Genomic DNA, 22,094 nt, shown 5'->3' on the forward strand with positions numbered 1-22,094 from the left:
GAGGTCATTAGGTTGTAAGCTTCCTGAATTTCTAGATGTGATTTTTTTTTTTTTTTTGAGATAATGGCTTGAGGACTTGGTTGGCTTTTGACTAAGGAGCTCTCATAGATGAAAGGAACTTTGTTCTGCTTTGTTTCAAGAGGCACTGAAGTGCTCCAGGCAGGTCCTGTGACATTTTTATGACTCCCATGGTCACTAGAAGTCACACTCCACAAATATACCTTTATGTATCATCTTTTGACATCACATCTGACCACCCACACTCATAAATTAGGCATCTTCTCATATGTGTGTACAACAGGCAAAATATTTTAAGTGTCATTTAGATTAAAAAAAAACTCATCAATTGTCTACTCAGAAAATTTGTCCTGGTGATGAGATGAGTATGGAAGAAGAGAGAGAGAAATGTGGGAAAATATAGTCCATGTTGCTAGTGGCCTCAGTCACTGATGCATCTTGTGAGCACCATAATGGGGTGGGATAAATCCAGTCTTCAAAAACTTGGATGTGAGTCCAGTGTTATCCATCCTTAGTCACACTGTGTGACTTTTGAAAATCATCATAATCCTTCTGAGTGACATCTCCTCAATTACACAGACAGATTTAAAATAATTTCCCTCCACATAATGAAGGTTATTAGGATATTAATGAAACTATCAGAAACAGGCACAGTATTGACCTCCAGTTACAGTAAATGTTCATCAGACAACCTCAGTAAGTCAGCGTAAGAAAGGTGTGCCTCCTATCAAGAAAAAATAGCTCCACTTTTCCATATAAGTTAATTGTATGTAAATGGGAAAAATAAAAGGCTAAGATACTTTATAGTTATGAATCAACCACCATTCAAATATTCATGGCTAAACTTATAAAAGCATTCGTATGAATAATTTAATAGACAAAATTAAAATGCTGGACCTAATTGTTATGAATTGTCTTATTTGACTTATGAGTGCAATTATATTCAAGGACTCTAGTTACATCTACAATTATGTATTTCCATCTACTCAGACCATCAGATTGCTTATGGAAAATGTCCAAAGATATATATATTTTTTGAGCAGTAAAGAGATGACTTCAACTCTTCAAATATAAGCACCTGGCAAAGCACTGAGCTAAAAATGTGGGCTTTATGTATGATGTCCACATTACCTACAACACGGAAACTCTGGAAGATTTAGGATGGAAGTGTTGCCAATTTAATGCTTTCATGTTTTAATAAAATGAAGTGCTCAAAAAAAAAAAACCACTCGTAATGTGACTGATTACGCGGTTCACAAAAATTTTAAAATAGTCAATTGATATATATTGTAAAAGAAGGCAGTAGTTAGACTCTTAAATTCATCTTAATGACAAAGATTGCAGACAATGTTAATACCCAATATTACTGAGTGCTCAAGAGAAAGGGTTTAGTTACACATTCCTGGTGAAAGGACATATCTGGAAAATCACTTCTATAAAGGAAACATAGGTCTTCTTGGATTTATTTCCAATTCCAGAGCTATGTTAATTCAAAACTTGAGGTCTGTTGGCTGTGTTGAGTGAGGTGGGTTGCCCAATCAGCAGCAAGAAACTGGAAACAGCTTAGTGTCTAACACATGGGGACTAATGGGACAAATCACACTGTGCTCTAAGCATCTTTTTCCCTCCCATGTTTGGGACTAAAAATAAATATTTAAAGTTTCACATGTTTTTCAGTTTGTGGATATTGATTTATGCAAAATGATGATGATGGGCCACCCCAAGACCAAATTCCAAATCCATTGACATTTCACATTCATCCTGTCGGCAATGCCAGAAAGTAATTTTACACAAACCTTTCAATATGTCTGGGCTCTGTCTGTAGCTCACATGTGAGAGCAAGTGGAGCATGTTTGCCATGTGACATTGGGTAAGTGCTTACAGACTGAAGACTGTAGAGACACATGGAGTTGGTTCAGTACACTTAAGATGTACAACAGTGGAATGCATTACTGCCTAAACAATTATCATACAGAGAATATTGTTCAAGTCTATAAATGAATAAAAAGCAATTGAAATGCAATGATATCACCATTTGAAGGATGTTGTTTTCACGGAGACCTAGAAGAGAGTTCCATTTCAAGGGTGGAAAGAGACACAGCCCTGCAGTATCAGAGGACACATGGCTCACAGCATCAGCAGCACATTAACCAAGACAAGCATCAGGACATACTTACAGAAAAACTCATACAGTATGAAATGTCACAAAATAGCACATGCAGAATAAATAAAATCTATTAAAGACATCAATACTAAATAAGAAATCTAAAATTTTAATGCAGTTACTTTCAGTGAAACACTGTCAAATTATTTTGTCAAATAATTACATCTCTCTATACTACTTCACATAGTAGATGTTTTTAATGTCTGCCTTCTCTTTAGCCTTCGTGCAGGCTGATATTTGTGCGCCAAGACTGTGTTTACCATTTCTTCTTCACAATTTTCTGGACTATTTCAAAACTGAACATTCATGTTGTTATCCACAATCACTTTTCTGTGAAAATGATATTCATGTTCAAAAATGAAGAACATTTTTATGAGATACAAACAAGATAATTCTCAGTTCATTTAATTACAGAATTTCTACTGGAGATGGATATTCAGAATCTCATAGTAAAAGCTGGATATGGGGGCTAAGGCCTGTAATATAGAACTCTAGAAGCTAAGGCAGAGTTTGAAGTCATAGACAAAGACTTTGTCTCAAGCATAGAAGGAGGGCAAGTATTATAATTCAGTAGCAGAGAACTTTTCAAGACTATAAAAATCCCTCAGTTCAATTCTCTGCACCTCCAAAAGCATCATGCCATTCAGGAATTCATATATTTATAATTGAATATGATTTAGATAAAGTTATGAAATAAGTTAAAATTTGAGAAATAAAATATAGTCTTTATTCCTATTTATTCTATTATAGGCTTTTACATTGAGTGTATAAATAAAGTTCTCAGAGGACCTTGGAGTTAAATATACAAATGAACCAACACAGCAGAACACAGGCCTGGGCAGGTCATAGGTACTTCTTGACAAGGCAGGCCATGCTAGGGATGTCTGCTGACTGCCTAGGAAGGGAAAAGAGCAGGAATGCCACACAAGCACCTGAAGGAATCTCATGATACACAACAGAGATAGACCAAGCTGCTCAGGAAAGTATGAGTGTTATTCTCTTCTGCAAACCAGTCATGACCTTGGATTTCTATGTGATAGACTTGAAAAGGCATAAATGCCTGAACTGTGCTCATCAACCTAGAGAGATGACTCTAGTAAGCCCAGGGAACCCTCAGTCAGATGTATGTCTCCTTGAGGAATATGTTTTAATAATAAAATAGCTAGCTACCTTTAAGATGGATTTGAATTCTGTAAATGTCTCAGAGCAAATTCATGACCTAGCACCAGGTGTCGTCAGCATGCCTGAATTCCAATGTAGTTCATCTGAGCTCCTTCCTCATTTGTGAGAAGTTAACAGTGTCTCATTTCTTTAATTTATAAAACAAAAGCATAGATGGGTTAGTCTTCAGTCTTTGTTCTGCTTTAAAAGTACTTTTGATCATGTGAAGGTTGCCCAAATTATAGTTAAACTGTCTTATTCCCACAACTTATATTTTCCCTTGAACTAAAACAACAAAATCAAGTGTCTTCTTCTTAGCGAAGAATAGAGGAAAAGAGGGAAAATAGGAGTCCAAAAGCAGAGTGGACAGAAAAGCCAACAACAGGACAATAGTTTTGTGGTCCTCATATACCTACTAACTCAGCATAAATCTCAAAATATAATTATTTCATGACTATTATAATATAGACATATACAAATTTGATATGTAACTTTGGTTATATTTTCAAAATGTTTTGGTGATGTTTAATTCTTTGAAACAGAGTCTAAGAGGAGGCTACATTTAATATAAGTAATTTCATGGGTGATTTTTAAAACTTTGTCTTAGCAAACTTTTATAAAACATTATCTGCCCATCTTGCTAATGACCATATTGCTTTTATAATGTCATTTTTCTTAAAATTTAAGACTCAAAATCACTAGGTAGAGGAGCAGTTTTCTCTGTGCCTTGCCACTGACATCTCCAGTTGCTCAACAGTTGCTGTGTCACTCATTTCATTCTTTGAAGCCAAAGTGTAAACAGCACTAGATTATGATTTCACTATAGAGCAAGGTTACCACTTACCCAAACCACACTTTATCTTTATTAATTTAAAAGCTTCTAAAACTCCTCTGATTAAACTCGCTTTAAAAAGACAACAGCTCAGCCTTCATATGATCAAAGATACATACCACATATTGCCACATACATACAAAGATACATACTGCCACAACTTGGCAGTCACAGCAATACTGTGGGCTCTGACTTCCCTGAAATGCACCAAAGACAGCTCTTCTCCTTCACAAAGGTCCCACTTTGTAATTTTCGACCTGTGCTTCCTGTGTGATTTGAACTAATTGTTGGGGAAATAGTACTAGGTGACTTTGCTGTATCCAAGCCATGACTTCCACATGGCTTTGTTGCAAGCCCCTATTCTAATAGCATGTAGGAGGCAATGTGTACTATAGATTAATACACGTGTCTCACTGTATATCCTCTGAATTTCGGAAACTGGCTAAGTGACTTAAATAAATTTTTTCTGCGAATTCAAATAGGACCACTTGAGGAAGCATCTGAGACACATAATAGTCAATAAACATAACCAAAAAGAAAATAAAACTCTCTCTGCTTCTAAATCCTCTCTTCAGCCTGCACTCTATATTCACCCCCTTTCTGTTCCCACCATGGCCAGGCATCTTTGTCTCGATGGGCACTGAGGTCCTTGAGAGAGTTAACTGCGTTTATCTTATCCTCAACTTTCAGGACACTCTCCACCACAGTGAGATAGTCTACAGTCTGAAGAATGAATAGATGGACGGTCATCAAAGGAGGATTTAACATCCTTATCTATTCTCCTTTCTCCTAAGCTCATTCCTGGCTACATAGATAATACATCGCCACCTCTCTTGGTCCCTTTGACCTCTTAATTCCATTCTCTGAATTGTCAATCTTGCTTACAGGACTCATACATGATATGCCATACTATGACTGTTTGAACCTTTTATGTGAGGAATATACTATAAGTAGCAAGGTACTTTATTTAAGGGCCATGTGTCAAGAGCTGTTAAGGTTGGCCTCCACAGATTTCACTTTGTAAGGGTTGTGGATTGGCATTTTAAATTCAGGTGAGATCAGTGAGTTAGAAATGCTTAGCCATGCGGGACTTGAGCAGTGAGGATGAGGATGAAGAATACAATCAAGTCAGTAACAGGGGCTCCATCTCAAGGACAGAATAGAAGATGCCTTCAAGTCAATATCAGAAATTCTATTTCAAGAACACAATCAAAAGAAGATGCCTTCAAGTCAGTTACAGAGGCTCCATTACAAAGTAATATTTTTAGAGTATGAAGAAGTAAAAAGGCTCAAATATTTGACAAGGCAAAGTCATGTTTTCCCACTATTGTCTAAAGAGATAAATATGGCTGCTTACAATATCCCTGGGCGTTTCCGTTTACTAGGGAGAAGATGAGATTCAAAGAGCTGTAAAGAAGATGGAATAGGATAAACTCCAAAATCCACACTGCTTTCACATGGAAAACTTGTGTGTCCCAAGTACATGTGGAAAATTATACAACATGAAATTTTAATTCATGAACAAATATATTCAAACATTACATAAAATTACCCCTAGGCTATATACATATGTACTAAAACATCAATGAATTTCATGTTTAGACTTGGAATCTCACCCCCATGACTTCCCTTTATGTATATTTAAAAGCTCCAAAAGCTGAAGTACTTCTATTCACAAGTTCTATACTAGAAACCAGGTCAAGTGTCCTGTTCATTGTAGCTCCAGTGAGGATGGGAAAGTTTGAGAAGAATTGATGAAACCCTTGTGAACATGTTCATAACAGCTTCCTGTAAAGAGAGATGTCAGGAAAGGTTGCCTCAAGCTAGTCTTCTCCTGAATTATCCAAAATGCCCAACCATTACTTTAAGGCAATGGTTACCCTTACGATGAGTGAAACACACCCTTGTCAAATATTTCACACAAAGATGATATTCCAACTCAGAAAATGAGGATTGGAACTATTCATCACCAGCCCCGGGAGCTTTTTGTGGCAGCTCTGATCTGCATGGTGACAAGAATTACAGCTTCACACTCTTTTCTACTTCCCATTGCCCCTGATAGAAGTCCCTGCTTCCTGGCACCTGCCACCAGTGATTATCCTGCCCAAGTCTATTTCAATTCCATTTTATTTTGGCAGCCTCTTTACTGCAGAGCACCCTGCTGCTAGCTCTCTGCTGGTTTTAACTAACTTGGAAAACAAACCTTCTTTGGCATGTATAATTGGCAGCATCCATGTTCCCTCCCCACCTTGCTTGCAGGGATGGAGAGTTTTGAAGTTCAAGGAAATGTGGACAAAGAGGAAAAGACAGTCCTGTGGATTTAACACTGGTGAAGCTTGAGAGACACACATAGAATTTGAAGCAGCTCTTTGGAGAGGCAGTAGATTACAGCAGACCTTCCTGGGACAGGCTGTGCAAACAGGATTGTCTTAAAAAGCAAAGGAGAGGTTGCAGACCCTTCAAATTAATCACTGCCAAAATTGCTTTCTATCTGTAGAAGTGGTAGCAATTAGGAAGGAAATACAGAGGATTACATCGCGGGAGAAAAAAAGGAGAGGGATTTTATGTAAAACGCTCCTGACAAGCCATTGAGCTAAAAATTTAAATGTGATCTCAGGTCTCAATGAGGGGATGAGGCTTCATAAAAATGACAGGGGAAAAAAAAGAAGAAGAAAAGAGAAAAGCCATGGCAACTGCTTGAATAGAAAAGATAGCCCCAGCTTTACTCAGCATTACCTTTGTGGTCTTTCACACACACTTTAGGGTTAAAAAACGAGCACTAGAGAGTTATTCATAATACTGACCACAGACCATTTAAATCAGAGGGAACTGGGGTCACAGGTAAAACAGTAAATGCTACAGGGTGTGGTGGTACCCACAGCTCTAACCTTAGCACTCAGGAGACTGAGTCAGGGGGATCTGGAGTTGAAGACCAACCCAACCTTCACAGTGAATCGTGTTTTACAGAAAGAGAGGTGGGGGTGGGAGGATGAGTGAGGGTGGGTTTGGGAGGAAGGAAAAAATGAGGGAGATGCAGAGGGAAGGTAAGTAGCCAGAATGAAATTCTGTTTAAATTGAATGTAAGAATATACCCAGGTGACTTTAACCTTCTTTTAAAACTGCATTTTTAGAAGACTATAGCCATAGTAATGGTACATCTGACGCCATAGTAATGGTATATCAGACATCATACAAGTCATTCATTCCAAAAGCCCCACTATGAGCAAGAAGGGGCCATGTGCTCACAGCTGCCTGCATCTATTTTAATCTCTCTCTTAATCTCTCAATCTCTCTCTCTCTCTCTCTCTCTTTCTCTCTCTCTCTCTCTCCTCTCCTCTCCTCTCCTCTCCTCTCCTCTCCTCTCCTCTCCTCTCCTCTCTCTCTCTTCCCTACCTACTCATTCACCTGACTGGTTATCAAGAAACATGTATTCCACTGAGCAGCATACAGTACTCGTGAAAAGAACAGCAAGTGAAAGGTCCGCAACCTTTCAGTCTCACAGTTACAGCCTCGCAATGACATTGGTATTAAGCAAGCACAGTGACTCAAATGTAGCTTGCTCCACACTGTGAGAGTCAGAGAGGAACACAAGATCTTATTAAAAGGTTTCTGGCTGGTCTGGTGAATAGAAGCCACTTTACAGAATGGACAGTTAACTCACACAAAGATCATCTCAGAGCAGGTAGAGGACAGAGCCTGCGGGCAGGGGGATGAGCAGTTCTGAGGATGCTGAGTGCCGGGGGCAGCTTGTCCTGCTGAAGAAATGGAAAGCCACGCATGAGAGAAGGAGATCCAGGGACTGCTTTGTATCTTCTTAGGAGACTATGGGCAGAATTTGGAACCAAGAGGACAGAAGTTATTAAACATCTTTAAGGGAGTATAATGAGATCAAATAATTAAAAAAAAAAAAAAAAAACTAGAAGCAGGGGAGAGAATGCTCCGATGGGGATCCAGGGAAAACTGGTTATGGAGAGCAAAAGAATAGCTGGTTTATGAATAACTTTGACATTACTGCTTGCCCACTGGCTACAGCAGTGGCATACTCCCACAACAAGAACAAAAAGGAAAAAATAACTTATGGGCAGGCAGTTTGAATTTGGACTTTCACTGGTACAGGCACCTTGGAGATACGTAGAGTGAAGATGTAATTGTAGAGCAGTGGGTCTCAACATCCTTAACACTGTGACCCTTCAATATAGTTGCTCATGTTGTCATAACCCCACACAAAATTGTTTCATTGCTACTGCACAACTGTAATTTTGCTACTGTTATGAATTGTAACGTAAATACCTGATATGGATGGTATTTGATATACACACAGGTTAGAGCCACTGGTTTGGAGGTAACCAGAGAAGCGTTCTGAACTAATCTTACACCTGTGCCCAGCAGTGGCACAGGAGCAAAGTGGCCAAGGCTGAAACAGTGGCCTCTGGGAAAGCTGGAAAGAGGGAAAAGTGAGCATTTAGGAATGGCTGAGGTATGGAGCTGGATGGGAAGACTGTAATGAAGAAAGCAAACTTAGGAGAAACAACATTCAGAGGAAAATTAAAGTGTTAGATCTTAGAGTCCAAAACCAACCCTATTCTAAAAGAAAGAGGTCACTATTGCCACACAAGGACAGCTGCTGCCCTATGAAGCTGATGAAATGTTAGTCACCAGTAAAAGCAGAACAGGCCCTCCAAGTGTGATCATGAGGGATAACAGAGACCTGATTAGAGACACATGCAGGACAGGAGCTTGCTCAGGTCATTAGGCAGCTCAGGTTATGACAGCAAAGTAGGCAGCTTAAGGTACTTCCTGTTTTAGAGGCAAAAAGAACATGGTCATGTCTACTGGGATGTTGTTCTATAAGACTTCTCTCCTTGTCTTGTAGATGGTATTTGTTCCTGTGTCTTGGACCTCTTTTTTTTATTATTAAATTCCATTTCCTTTCTTTTGAATGCCATGACTTACTTGATCACCTCCTGCCGGGGCACCAGTTGTATTGGACGAACATCTACCCATGTGACTGCATTTAACTGTAATCATAATCAGTTGTTTTAAGCATTTTGTATTCAGGACTAGGACTAGGGCATTGACATATATAAATTGGGGTAGAATGTAGTTGAGTTTACCATAGAAGTGCACTGCTGGAAAATAGCAGAGGGTAACTAGAACAAGAATTTGTTATTTTAAGAAGAGCAGGAAAAGCCCTGGAGTTGTATGTGGATAAACAACACCTTCTGGGAGCTTGTTAGAAAGACATAATGTAGGGCCCTCCCAGGCCCAATGACTCAATAACATATGGTTCAGCTTAATCACCTGAGCTTATCAATGGCAAGTCATCATTTTGAAATGAGGTCACTTTTTTTCTGCAAGCTAAATGATATATGTATACATACATATATTTCTATATGTATTACATATTTCCATATGTATTACGTATTGATTTGGAAAGATAGATAGATAGATAGATAGATAGATAGATAGATAGATGATAGATAGATAGATAGATAGATAGATAGATAGATAGATAAGTGTGTAGCATCATAATAAACCTTAGTTTACTAGGCCTAGGGAAAGCCATTTCAAAGAAAGCAAAATGATGAACCAAAGAGAGCTCACGACAGGTGTTGTGACTGGAAAGACAGTTTTGTGTTAGAAACACTGAGGTTTTGTGCAAGTCAGATAACCATTCTCCAGTTTATTTACAAATTAACAGTAAGGATCAAATAAAAAAGAGTGAGTACATGAAGGACCCCAGAATCAAGTCTGATACATTCAGATGAAGAAAAATAAAATGATAAATTCTATTGCCATTAAAAAGTGACTTCTACCTCTACTGTGTAGACCCAGTAACACTATGTAGTTCTAGACACCAAGGCATCAGTCTTCAAAACTCATTTCCATAGAGTTGCTGGGTCCCTATGATTTAGAAGTATATATTTTATACTTTATTTTGCCTTCATCAATCTTTTTGAGCAGTGAGTTACTTGAGACCTGGCCCTTGGAAGATATACAGCTTGTGCTGAAGGAAGGGACTGGCATAGACAGGTGTAGCCTGCAGCAGTTGTCAACAGGAGTCATCCATCACCATGTCTATAGAAGAGAAAGCTTTCCCTAATAGTTATTCTAAGAATTGAGTTCATCCAGTCTAGATCTTACAAAAGATGAGGTTTCCTAAATCAGCACATTTAGGGGATTGCAATAACAGTCTCTCAAGCATCCTGACTTAACATTCTTCTAAAGGTATACCTACTGAGGAACATAAATTTGACTCACACTGAGTTTTATGTGAGGATTTTATTAATTGTAATAAAAGCTGGTAAATGTAGGTGATCTCAAACCAATGTGATTTACCGTGTCTTGGACTAACGTCTTAATTAGCAATGAAAAACTTAAATGAAGTTTTAAATTAAGTTCTAGGCCAAAACTTGGTAATTTAAATAATGAAACTGTGTTTTTATAACTTATTAATACTAAAAAAAATGGAAATGGTTCTGTTTCCTAAACACTGTGCCTTTAAATTCAGACACCCTGTTTTCACACTTCATATGGCATTAGTTCTTAGCACACAATTCATTTCTAATATATTTATACAGATTTTCCCTAATATTCCCCAGGTTAAGAATGTGCAATTATCAATTTGTAATTGGATGTGCTATTACAGTGAAACACTTGTAGGTGGACATATTTGTATTGTGTGTTATCCTAATAACAGTGTTTACACTCCTGTCATATTTCTTTAAATAACTGTTACATACAAAAGTAATTAATGTATCTTAAGAGAAATTAATCCTCAAAATTTAAACCATTTGACAAAAATAGAAAAACTGAAAGCATTTAACAGATATGTACCTTTTATGAACAAATTATAGGAACAATAAGGCATAGAGACAAACTATGGTATATATTATAATTATGTTAAATTGCACATGTAATAATATGAATCTCAGAAAAAGGGTTGGAAAATCTGAATATTGCTTCTATAAAAAGTTTTGATGTAGTTTTTGTTCATTTGTTTGTGTTTTAAGTGCATTTGTCCTAAAGTAATGAAAACATCCCCAGGAGAGCCATTTGAAGTGAGGGGACCCAGAGGAGCCTGAAGAGTCACTGCTCAGCCTCACCTGGGTAACACACAGGTCTCTGCCACTTGCTACAAAATGTGCAGTCATGTCAGTAAAACTAAACTTAAAGCAATTTCCTTAAATATATATAAATTTCACAAGTAAAGCTAAAGGTACAGCATTATTAAACAGGAAAGTCACGTGGCTGGTTATTATAAAGGACTCAGGTGACAAGCATAGTTCAGGATGTTGCAATGATAAAAAGCTAAAACGATTCACAGATTCTCAGACACTGTCCACCACCCTCTCCTCCTAAGCATGACTGAGACATTGCATAACGATGTAGTTAGTGTTCCTGAGAGTCAATACACAGGTATGATGGCAGTCCTCAATCAGTGTCTAAAGCAGATTTTCTTGCTCATTTTGCAGAAGAAAAAGCCACTTCTGGTGAGAGTGGTGAAGTTAAGATCTGGAGGTTTAAATAATTTTATAGCAACTACAAAAAATTAAGATCTGTATCAGACAAGAAAACCTTGACTACTGTTTCAGAAGGAAAGAAGGGAGGACTTGAAAGGAAAGGAGGGAGGAAAGAAGGGAGGGAGGGAGGGAGGAAGGAAAAGAAGGGAAGAAGGAGGAAGAAAGAAGAGAAGAAAAGAAAGAGGAAGGAAGAATGGAAGGAAGAAATATCTAGAGCCAGAAAATGCAATAAATGAATTAGAAGGAAAAAATATCTCAGTGTATGTGACTAGAACAGGAAATTATCAATGAACTTTACTACAGCCATGAAAGTCTCTGGATCTGAGAGACTGAAAATAGATAAGGATGGAAAAAAGAATTCAGAGTCCAGAGATTCAAAGGAACCAGTGTGTGTGTGTGTATGTGTGGTGTGTTATTTGTGTGTAGTGTACATGTGTGGTATGAGTAGTGTGTGTCGTGTTGGAGGCTGGTGTGTGTGTGTGTGTGTGTGTGTGTGTGTGTGTGTGTGTGTGTGGTGTGGGGGGGGTGTATGGTGTGTGTGTGTTGTGTGTGTGTGTGTGTGTGTGTGTGTGTGTGTAGTGTGTGCATGTGTGTGTGTGTTGTGTGTGTGACGAATTTCAGATTCACAGAAGAAAAATTAAAAGGCAGAAATATCCCAAAGTACAAGAGAACAACAATGTGAGAAAGGATCTCAGTGAGCTTCAGGAAGCAGAAAAACCAATGTCTTCTAAGATCCTTTAGAAACAAGCTGCTGCCCACCGCAGAGCACTTTCAATGTCGCAAGGGAAGAGACATCAGTACAGAGAACCAACCGCAGGTGTCTCCGAGGACAGAGAGAAGCAGTGAGAAACCACTCAAAATAGTACAAGTATTTCTGTCAATTGATTTTTTTTTATACTTCGCAAAACTGCCCTTTAAAATCAAGGTAAATTAGATGTTTATAAATAAACAAAAGCTAAGCTCATGCATTACTAGACGGGCACCATCCAAGTAATGTTTTAAGGTATCTCAAATTAAAATTGAAGTGAAACAATGCCGGGTAATAAAATACAAGTAACCCAAAATGCAAACTTTTATAGTAGACAAAAATACATGGATTAAAAAAACAGTAATTTACAATTTGCCTTATATACTTTTCATTTTCTATAGAGCTTAAAAGACAAAATCATGAACAGCTATAAATTTGTATAAATGGGTACATAATTCATAATGTCATTTTGACAATAATATCATAAAGAGGGTAAGGTTGGCTTACAAGTAAAGCTTTTCTTTGGGATTGAAGTCAGCTTAGAATTAATTTAAGATGGATTATAATTCTATGATATACACAGTTCAATTGGCAAATGTCTTAAATGCATAAAATACATATAAATGAAGATTTAAAACAGAAAAATAGTATGTCACTACAAAAAAAATAATATAGATGAGTCAGTAATGAACAAAAGGGGGTGTAGAAAGGCCTAAGACACATAAAATAAGAGCCAAAATGCTAAATAGCTACAACTCTACTGAAATTATCTTAAATATGAATGAATTCATATGTATACCAAAAGATACCGAGTAAATATCCTGATTAAAAGGTGGGCTTCAATTATATTCTGTCTAGATAAAACAAATTTCAGGCTTAGGAGACATATAGGGAAATAGCAAAAGATGTGGAAGCATATATGTGGTACCAAGAGTAACCAAAAGAAAATAGGGATGACTACATTAATATCTTAGTAAAAAGAATGAATAGAAAACACTTACAAAAGAAAAGGGACAAGTCACATATCCATGTCCCTTCCCCAACCCACAGCTCCACCTGCCTCCCAAGAGGCCTACTCCAAATCATAACACACAGCACTATCTGTCTCCTTCCTGGGAGTCCTGCTCCAACCCAGGACACCCAAGCCAGCCAACCAGAGACAACCAGATGGTAAAAGGCAACTGTTAGAACATAATCAATAGAGCTTTATACAATATGCCACAGAACCTAGCTCTCCTACTATAGCAAGTCCTAGATATCCTAATACACCTCAAGATTGACTTTAAATCCCATTTCATAAAGATGATAGAGGCCTTTAAAGAGGATATAAATAATTCCCTTAAAGAAATACAGAAAAACATAATCAAACGGGTAGATGCACAAACAACTCCTTTAAAGAAATACAAGGAAATGCAATCAAACAGGTTAAGAAAATGAATAAATCATCCAATATCTAAAAATTGGAAACAGAAGCAATAAAGGAAACACTAAGAAAGGCAACCCTGTAAATAGAAAACCTAGAAATGAGAACAGGAATTTAGACGCAAGCACCACCAACAGAATACAAGAGATGGAAGAAAGAATCTCAGGAAAGGAAGATACCATAGAAGAAGTTAATACATCAGTCAAAGAAAATGCCAAATGTAAAAATCTCTTAATGGAAAACATCCAGAAAATTTTGGACACTATGAAAAGACCAAACTTAAGAATAATAGGAATAAAAGAAGGTAAAGATTCCCAATTCAAAGGGCCAGAAAATATCTTCCACAAAATTAAAAGAAAACTTCCCTAATCTAAAGAAAGTGGTGACTATAAACATACCAGAATCTTACACAAAATCAAATAGATTGTATCAGAAAAAAATTCCTCCTGCCATAAAATAACCAAAAAACAAAATGTACGGAACAAAGAAAGAATATTAAAAGTTGCAAGCGGAAAAGGTAATATATAAAGGCAACCCTAATAGAATGACACCTGATTTCTCAACAGAGACTTTAAAAGCCAGAAGATCCTGGAAAGATGTCTTGTAGACTCTAAAAGACCACAGATACCAGCCCAGACTACTAAATACAACAAAACTTGCAATTGCCATTGATGGAGAAACCAAGATATTCCATGAAAATCCAAATTTAAACAATATCTTTCTACTAATCCTGCCCTACCAAGGATACTAGAAGGAAAATTCTGACACAAAGAGGGTACCTATACCCTAGAAAACACAAGAAATTAATCATCTCAAAACAAAACTAAAAGAAAAGAAACACACACACAACCACCTCCAACATCCAATAACAGGAATTAACAACAATTGGTCATTAAGATCTCACAATATCAATGGATTCAATTCACCAATAAAAAAAAAAAAAAAAAACACAAGCTAACAGAGAGACATAAAAACATAAACAGGATCCATCATTCTGCTATATACAAGAAACACACTTCAGAAACAAAGATAGACACTTACTTCAGAGTAAAGAGCTGGAAAAAGATTTTTCAAGTAAATGAACCCAAGAAACAATCTGGCATAGAAATTCTAAAATCAAAAAAAAAAAAAATAGACTTCCAAACAAAAGTCATCAAATGAGATAAGGAAGGACTCTTCATATTCATCAAAGGAAAAAATCTACCAAGATGACATCTTAATTCTGAATATCTATGCCCCAAATGCAAGGGCACTTACTTCCATAAGAGGAACTCTACTAAAGTGCAAATCATACATTAAACCCCACACAATAATAGTGGGCGACTTCAACACCCTACTTTCACCAACAGGCAGATCACTGAAACAGAAACTAAACAGAGAAACAATGAAACTAACAAACGTAATGAACCAAATAATTTTAACAGGTATCTAAGAAACAAAAAGCAAAACCTCAGTGCCTCACAGAACCTTCTCCAAATTGACCATATAATCATATTATCAGGTACAAAGCAAGCCTGAACAGACACAAGAAGACTGAAATAACCCTTGCAGGCAAATAGATGGAACTAGAAAGTACCATCCTGAATGAAGTAACCCAGACCCAAAAGGATCTGCATGGTATGTACTCACTGATAAGGGAATATTAGCCATAAAGTGCAGAATACCCAAGATACTTCCCACAGACCCAGAGAAATTAAACCAAAATGAAGTCCCAAGTGAGGAGGCTTGAGTCTCACTTACAATGGGGGAACAAAATAATCATGGGAGGCAGAGGAAGAGGGGGAAGTAGGTGAGAGAGAGGAAAGGGGCAGGATCAAGTGTGGGGAAAAACAGAGGAGAGGCTCAGAGGACCAGGAAAATGAATGGAAATCTGCAGCTTCAGGGGATTAGTGGGTGGGAGGAATCTCTATGAAGTCCCAAAGACCTGGGATGGGGGAGGCTCCCAGGTATCAATGTGGGTGACCTTAACTGAGATACCTAACAGTGGGGATATGGAAGTTGAAGGGGCCACTTCCTGTAGCCATGCAGGACACCCAGTATAAGGATAAGGACACCTACAAAAGGTTCAACCCAAAATTTGTCCTGTTTTTTTTTTTCTTTTTTTTCTTTTTTTTTTTTTTTTTTTTTTTTTTTTTTTGGCTTTTTGAGACAGGGTTTCTCTGTGTAGCCCTGACTGTCCTGGAACTCACTCTGTAGACCAGGCTGACCTTGAACTCAGAAATCCGCCTGCCTATGCCTCCCAAGTGCTGGGATCAAAGGCGTGCGCCACCACTGCCCGGCAATTTGTCCTGTCTTTAAAAAATTATAAAATAAAATGCAGAAACAAAGATGGAGCAGAGACTGAAGAAATGTCCTAACTTGAGACCTATCCCATGGACAAGCACCAATCTCTGACACTATTAATGATGCTCTGTTATGATTACAAACAGAAACCTAGCATAACTGTATTCTGAGAGGCTCTACCCAGCAGCTGACTGAAACAGATGCAGATACCCACAGCTAAACGTTGGATGGAGGTCGGGGACCCTTACGGAAAGGTTGCAGGAAGGACTGAAGGCCCTAGAGGGGATAGGAACCCTAAAGGAAGACTTATACTGTCAAGAACCTGGACCTATGTGATCTCTCAGAAACTGAGCCATTAACCAAAGAGCATACACAGACTGGGCTGAAGGCACTGGCATATATGAAGCAGAGGATGGCCTTGTCTGCCTTCAGTAGGAGAGGACAACATGCCTAATCCTGTAGAGACTTGATGCGCCAGGGTGAAGAGATACCTAGGAGCATCCCATTCTCTCAGAGATGAGGAGAGGTGCTATGAGGAGAGGGAATCTGTGAGGGGGGAACCAGGAGTGGGAGCAGCATTTCAGGTAAAAATAAATAAATAAATAAATTTTTTTTTAAAAAAAAGAGAGAGAAAAGGAATATTCTACTGAAATTTTCATACAAAAAATTTAATCATAGTTGACACGACAATTACAAACACATAAGAATCAAGCAATACATCTTGTAAACATACAAAGCAACAAAAAAACCAAAGAGAAGGCAGACATTTCCATAATAACAGTAAGAAACATCAATATTCCACATTTAGTAATGGGCAGAAAATCCATTGCCAGGACAGTAAGGACAGTAAGGAATTGGAGTTAAAGACAAATGTATATAAACTATTGAACAAATGGACTGGATAGACGCAAATAGGTGACTCCACCCACAAAATAGAATATTCATGAATTATATCCATAAACACATGAAGAACTCTCACAAGCAACAGCTTGAAACCACTTGAAAACTAATTTGAGAAAGCAAGTTAACCAAACCTAAGATGTATGTAAACCCACTATTTTGTAAGCTGATTTAAAAAGTAATTTAAAAGAGTTTGAATGGTGGCAGTGCAGGAATGGGCAATGCTATTCTCATCAGACCTGAGCTATCGAATGAAAATATCAGTGCCAAACACGGATACCCCTCTTCAAGTTATTGGTCGAGGAGGCACCAGAATTCCTGCAAAGGAACACAATCTGTTGTCATTGCTCTTGTTGTCCACCATAACTAAATGATAAAACCCCATTGCTGAAGATACCACTTTGGTTTCATGGCATAGTGAAATCAAGCTGGAATGCACTGAGAAAATTCCTCTGTTCTGGCTATCATAGTGTCAGAAGGTACTATGCAGGTTACAGGAGGGGGAAAGGTAGTAATGGCTTTACCCAGCCTTGGACCTTGCATACTACAATACTGAGATCTTAGAAAAGATTAGTGCTCTAGTACAATAGTGACATTGCTGTTACAGATAGAACCAATCACTCTTCCAGTATGGCTGGGAAGGGAGCCACTTCTAGCTAAGGAGCTTTTAGCAATGGATGGCTGCTGGAGAAAGGGAAATCAGCTAATTCTAGGGGTATAGAATTAGGTTGCCAAGGTTCAGTGCATTATCCCACACCCATAAGCATTAGGTCGATACTAATTGGACTCGGTGAGTTATTTTTTTAATTGTAGATGACATGAAGGTGGGAATGTAGTGAGGCACAGGAGGAAGTTAGAGGGAAAATGTGGGGGTGAGTATGACCAAGATACATTATATACATGTATAAATGAAATTATCAAAGAATAAATAAGATATTGATGTGATTAATAGCAACAGTCATTTCTTCAAAAATTTTACTAAACAGCCAATAAGTCTATGAAGAAACGTCCAGCATTGCTAATCAATGTATTGGTGAGGACAAGGGGAATTGGAATCTTAACGCTGCTGGTAAAAATATGAGGTATAGACAGATAAGAGTCTTTCTCTAATGGTTAAGCATGTGATCCAGCAATTCTATTCATAGGTATCTCTACTTAAAAGCACATACCAAACATTAGTTTCTTCATTAATTCAAACATTAGTTTGGTATGTTAGGGGCATGTTCTAATGGCAAAAGAAAAATTGGAAACAACCCAAGTTTTTATCAACTGATAAACAGAAAGAAGAATGTGGTACCCACATGCAATTGAAGTTTTACTTGGCAACTGAAAGAAAAATGTGTTCATAGAAGCTCGTTACAAGGACCAACTATATCCTTCATCCACATAAAATGTCAACAGCAGGCTAATATGGAATGATAAGACATATGCTTGAAGTCCCTTAAAGCTGGAGCAATGGGAAACCTGCAGAGTGATGGATAAGTGACATAATGTTCTGTCTGAAGAATTAATAAGAACAGTCCAAGACAGAGTGAAGTAATGGATGCACATGAGTAAAAGAACACTGAATTGAGTATTTTAAATGGGTAAATTGTGGCTAATAAAATTGTATCTCAATAATACATTGTGAACAGTAGGGATATTTGACATAATTGTTATAGAAATGCAAATTAACATCATCGTTAGAAACCAACTGAACATCAATTTTGACAATCAATGTATGTGTCTTATACCTGATATTATCAAGAGAAGGAGAACAGATGAGGCATTTGCAACATCCATACAGTACTGGGGAGACTCTGCTATTCAATCACCACATCAGCTTTAATTCTTGTGATTTATGCTGTGGTGTAGAGGTCTGTGTTCCCAAAGTCTGAAGTTTCTGAAGAAGAGGCATCACCTTTTATATCTCTAGACCCAGGCTCCATGTGTATTGGTGAGTTGTAGCTAACGTATGATTGGAAGTGCACTGAACTAGAACCATAGTCTGACCTATGAAAACCAAACCTAGCTTCTGTTCAGCTCCTGAAACTTGTCCAAAGAAGCCCCATAGGATACAAATGTAGCTGAAATGAGACCATGAACCTGCAGCAGCATCACATGTGAGCAAGATTGGTCAAATTGAAGGCTGTATGCAAAGTCTGGGACACAGGCTTATGAACACAAGTCTCATCTTTGAGGCTTCCATAAGCCACATAAACCCATTATTCGTAGTATACAGTTACACCTCATATATATGACATGGTCTGTATATGGTTATGATAAACCCAGATAAGCAAGGTCCAGTATGCTAATTGCATAAACTAAGCAATTTTTGATAAGTAGGTCATGTTTTTCAGAAAAGATAATCTTGGCCCTTTACAAGCCAGGATATAAACCAACTCTGATATACATTTTCTCAGGGTGATCAGACCACCTAGTTCTGCCCCATCATGAGGCATTTTTAAAAAAAAAAATGGTGTTAAATGAGGTTGGTAGCCTTTTGCCTTAAAGAGAAATGCAAAAGTCTACACTACTTACAGTGGCGAGGAGAGGGTCCTACAGGTCTCTCATTCTGAGGCTCTACTTTGTTGTCTGGAGTGATATAAGACATTTTGTTGGTATCTTGCAGAAGCATCAAAAACACCTTTGGGGAATTAAGATAAAGGAAATACATATATTTTACATTTCTACAAATTACACTTATTTGCACTTCTTTTGTCTCAATCACCCATTAGGTAATAACAACACATACCAAATACATCCTATGTTTCATTTGTCATTCATTTAATTAGTATAACTCTAAGACAGCATGGGATTCTCTAATATAATTGATAACCTCCATCACATAGGATATAAATCTAGCAGAAATGAGACCATGAACCTGAAGCAGCTACACATATGAGCAAGGCTGGTCAAATTCACCAAGCATACTAGGTGGGAAAAGGACAGGAAATAGCACCTATGCTCAAATCAAGTCAACTTGAGTTTGCAACTCACTGTGCCTGCATCTTAGAAATCTCAAAAACAAAAACAAAAAACCCCAAAAACAAAAAACAAAGAAAAATCCAAAAAAAATAAATTAATGAGAAAATGAATAAATAAGTAAGTAAATAAATAAATACCACAAAATACCCTCAGGAGTCACACATTTAAATAATATGGTTTATTTAGGGTGGTTGGAAACTCATCTATAAAAACCACCCAATGAATATATGTCCCCCGGGGGTTCTGATATACCATGTCACTAAGGCAATTAAGTTGTGACTTATTGGTGCCACTATTTAGTTAGAGCTGGAAGAAGACCAAGCTTGATGTGTGTAAACCCTGAGATGAGTCTGAAATCAACAAAAATATGGTGAAGGGAAAGTGAGTATGAGCCAAGACAGCAGGACCTGTGGTGTGCAGGAACAATGAAACCATTGCTGCATTTGTAGACCTGAGGGACACTTAGGAATGGCTGAACTAAGGTCCTCCAATGTACATCAAGGATCAGTCATCTAAGAGGGGTTAAAGATACTCAGCCATGTAGCAGTGCCACTTTATGAAGAAAGCACAGGCTCTCTTGTTGACAGTGCTGGGCCAACTTTGTGACCACAGACACAGCGCTCACCACCCGGGCTATGAGAGTGTCTCATTTGTAAAACCAGTGATGACCACATCTGTCCATGCTTGGTAGATTCTGGCTGAAGAGGCTTTGAGCATAACTTGGATGCATGGCACTGTCTGAACTATCATCATGTCTGTAGCCAAAATTCACTGCTGAGAGAAGCACAATCTGCTGTCCATGTAGCCATCATACATATATGCTTCCATCCCGCCCATCTCTGCACATATCTACCACAAAATCATCCACAGAGATCCAGGTCCCTCTGGTCCTGGCCACACTTCTAGGGTCTTAGTCTCACTGCCTGTCCAACAACTAGTTCATGCTCAGCATGTCCACTCTCTTCCTGAACTTCTGACTTATAATACAAAGCATCATGAGTCTGGTTCCTTTAAAAAAGCAAAGAGTCATGCATATCAACTCCATCCTGGTCTGACCCTTTCCACAGAGGAAGACACATGGAGAGGGCCCCAGAGACTGAAGCAGAGAGCGAACAAGCCCACAGGGAGAGGTTTATACTCTCTCTTCATGTGGTTAATTAGTGGGACAGAATCCTACTGAGTAAAAGTCGTATCTTCAACACTGCTCAAGGTCAGAAGGTTTTGTTAGATCTTAAGTTGTTCTCTCCATTGAAAGATAACAAACACTACTGATTCCCAACAAGATCTCCAGGAAAAGCTGCAATGCTAATATAAATTTAAAAATAATTTTATACTACAAATGAAAACAGTGTTGACAATAACTTAGAATAACAGTGCATATATGCCAGCCATACATCCCTGGATACATTAGTTCATCACTGTGTGACTTAATGGTAATAATAAGACACGTGTTATAGGACCACTGAAAGTAATAAATGTATTTATAAGAGAGACTGATGGGAACCATGCCTGGCATGTAACATGCTCATGCTGTCTCATCCTGATTTGCCAGAGGACAACCGTACATGAGAGGCTTCATTATGTAATTCTTAAATCAATCTAATAAGATAAGTACTGCTATCCCCGCTGTAGATGAAGGCTTGGAGGATTATCACGCTAATCATTCGCTAGGCACATACACATAGACTGAAATTAGAAACAAGAGTGTGAGCTGAGAATTATTCACTGAATGAGAACTAGTCTATGAGTTTTATTTTGAAAGAAAATGTTATTTGATGGTTGTCCATTTGTAACTATATCATGAAGCATATTTTTATTTCAATAGATGCATTTTACAACAGTCATACAACAGACATTTCATGCCTTCTTTTTAAACTCCCATCTCTTATACACAGCCCCCACACACACACCATACACACACACACACACACACACACATCTATGCAGATGGATATGTATGTGTCTACGACTTTGAATGTATACATGTTGTTTGTATGTTTGTACATATTGGAGAAAGAAGAAGAAGACATGGGTTTTCCCGAAACAATCTCAAAGGGCAGTTGGGTGTGTTATCA

General features: G+C 37.9%; 1 protein-coding gene across 2 annotated transcripts in view; it reads right to left on the minus strand.

The window, feature by feature from the left end:
* The window catches only part of Abca13 (ATP binding cassette subfamily A member 13), a 439,574-nt gene that overhangs the window by 164,001 nt on the left and 253,479 nt on the right, over nt 1-22,094 (minus strand). For both annotated transcript variants that reach the window (XM_076938134.1, XM_034509530.2), the window contains one exon: nt 19,573-19,678. In XM_076938134.1, coding sequence (XP_076794249.1) covers nt 19,573-19,678 — 106 coding nt within the window. The remainder of the gene's footprint in view (nt 1-19,572; nt 19,679-22,094) is intronic.

Source organism: Arvicanthis niloticus, chromosome 7 (genome assembly GCF_011762505.2).
Source record: "Arvicanthis niloticus isolate mArvNil1 chromosome 7, mArvNil1.pat.X, whole genome shotgun sequence".
In the NCBI taxonomy this organism is placed as follows: Eukaryota; Metazoa; Chordata; class Mammalia; order Rodentia; family Muridae; genus Arvicanthis; species Arvicanthis niloticus.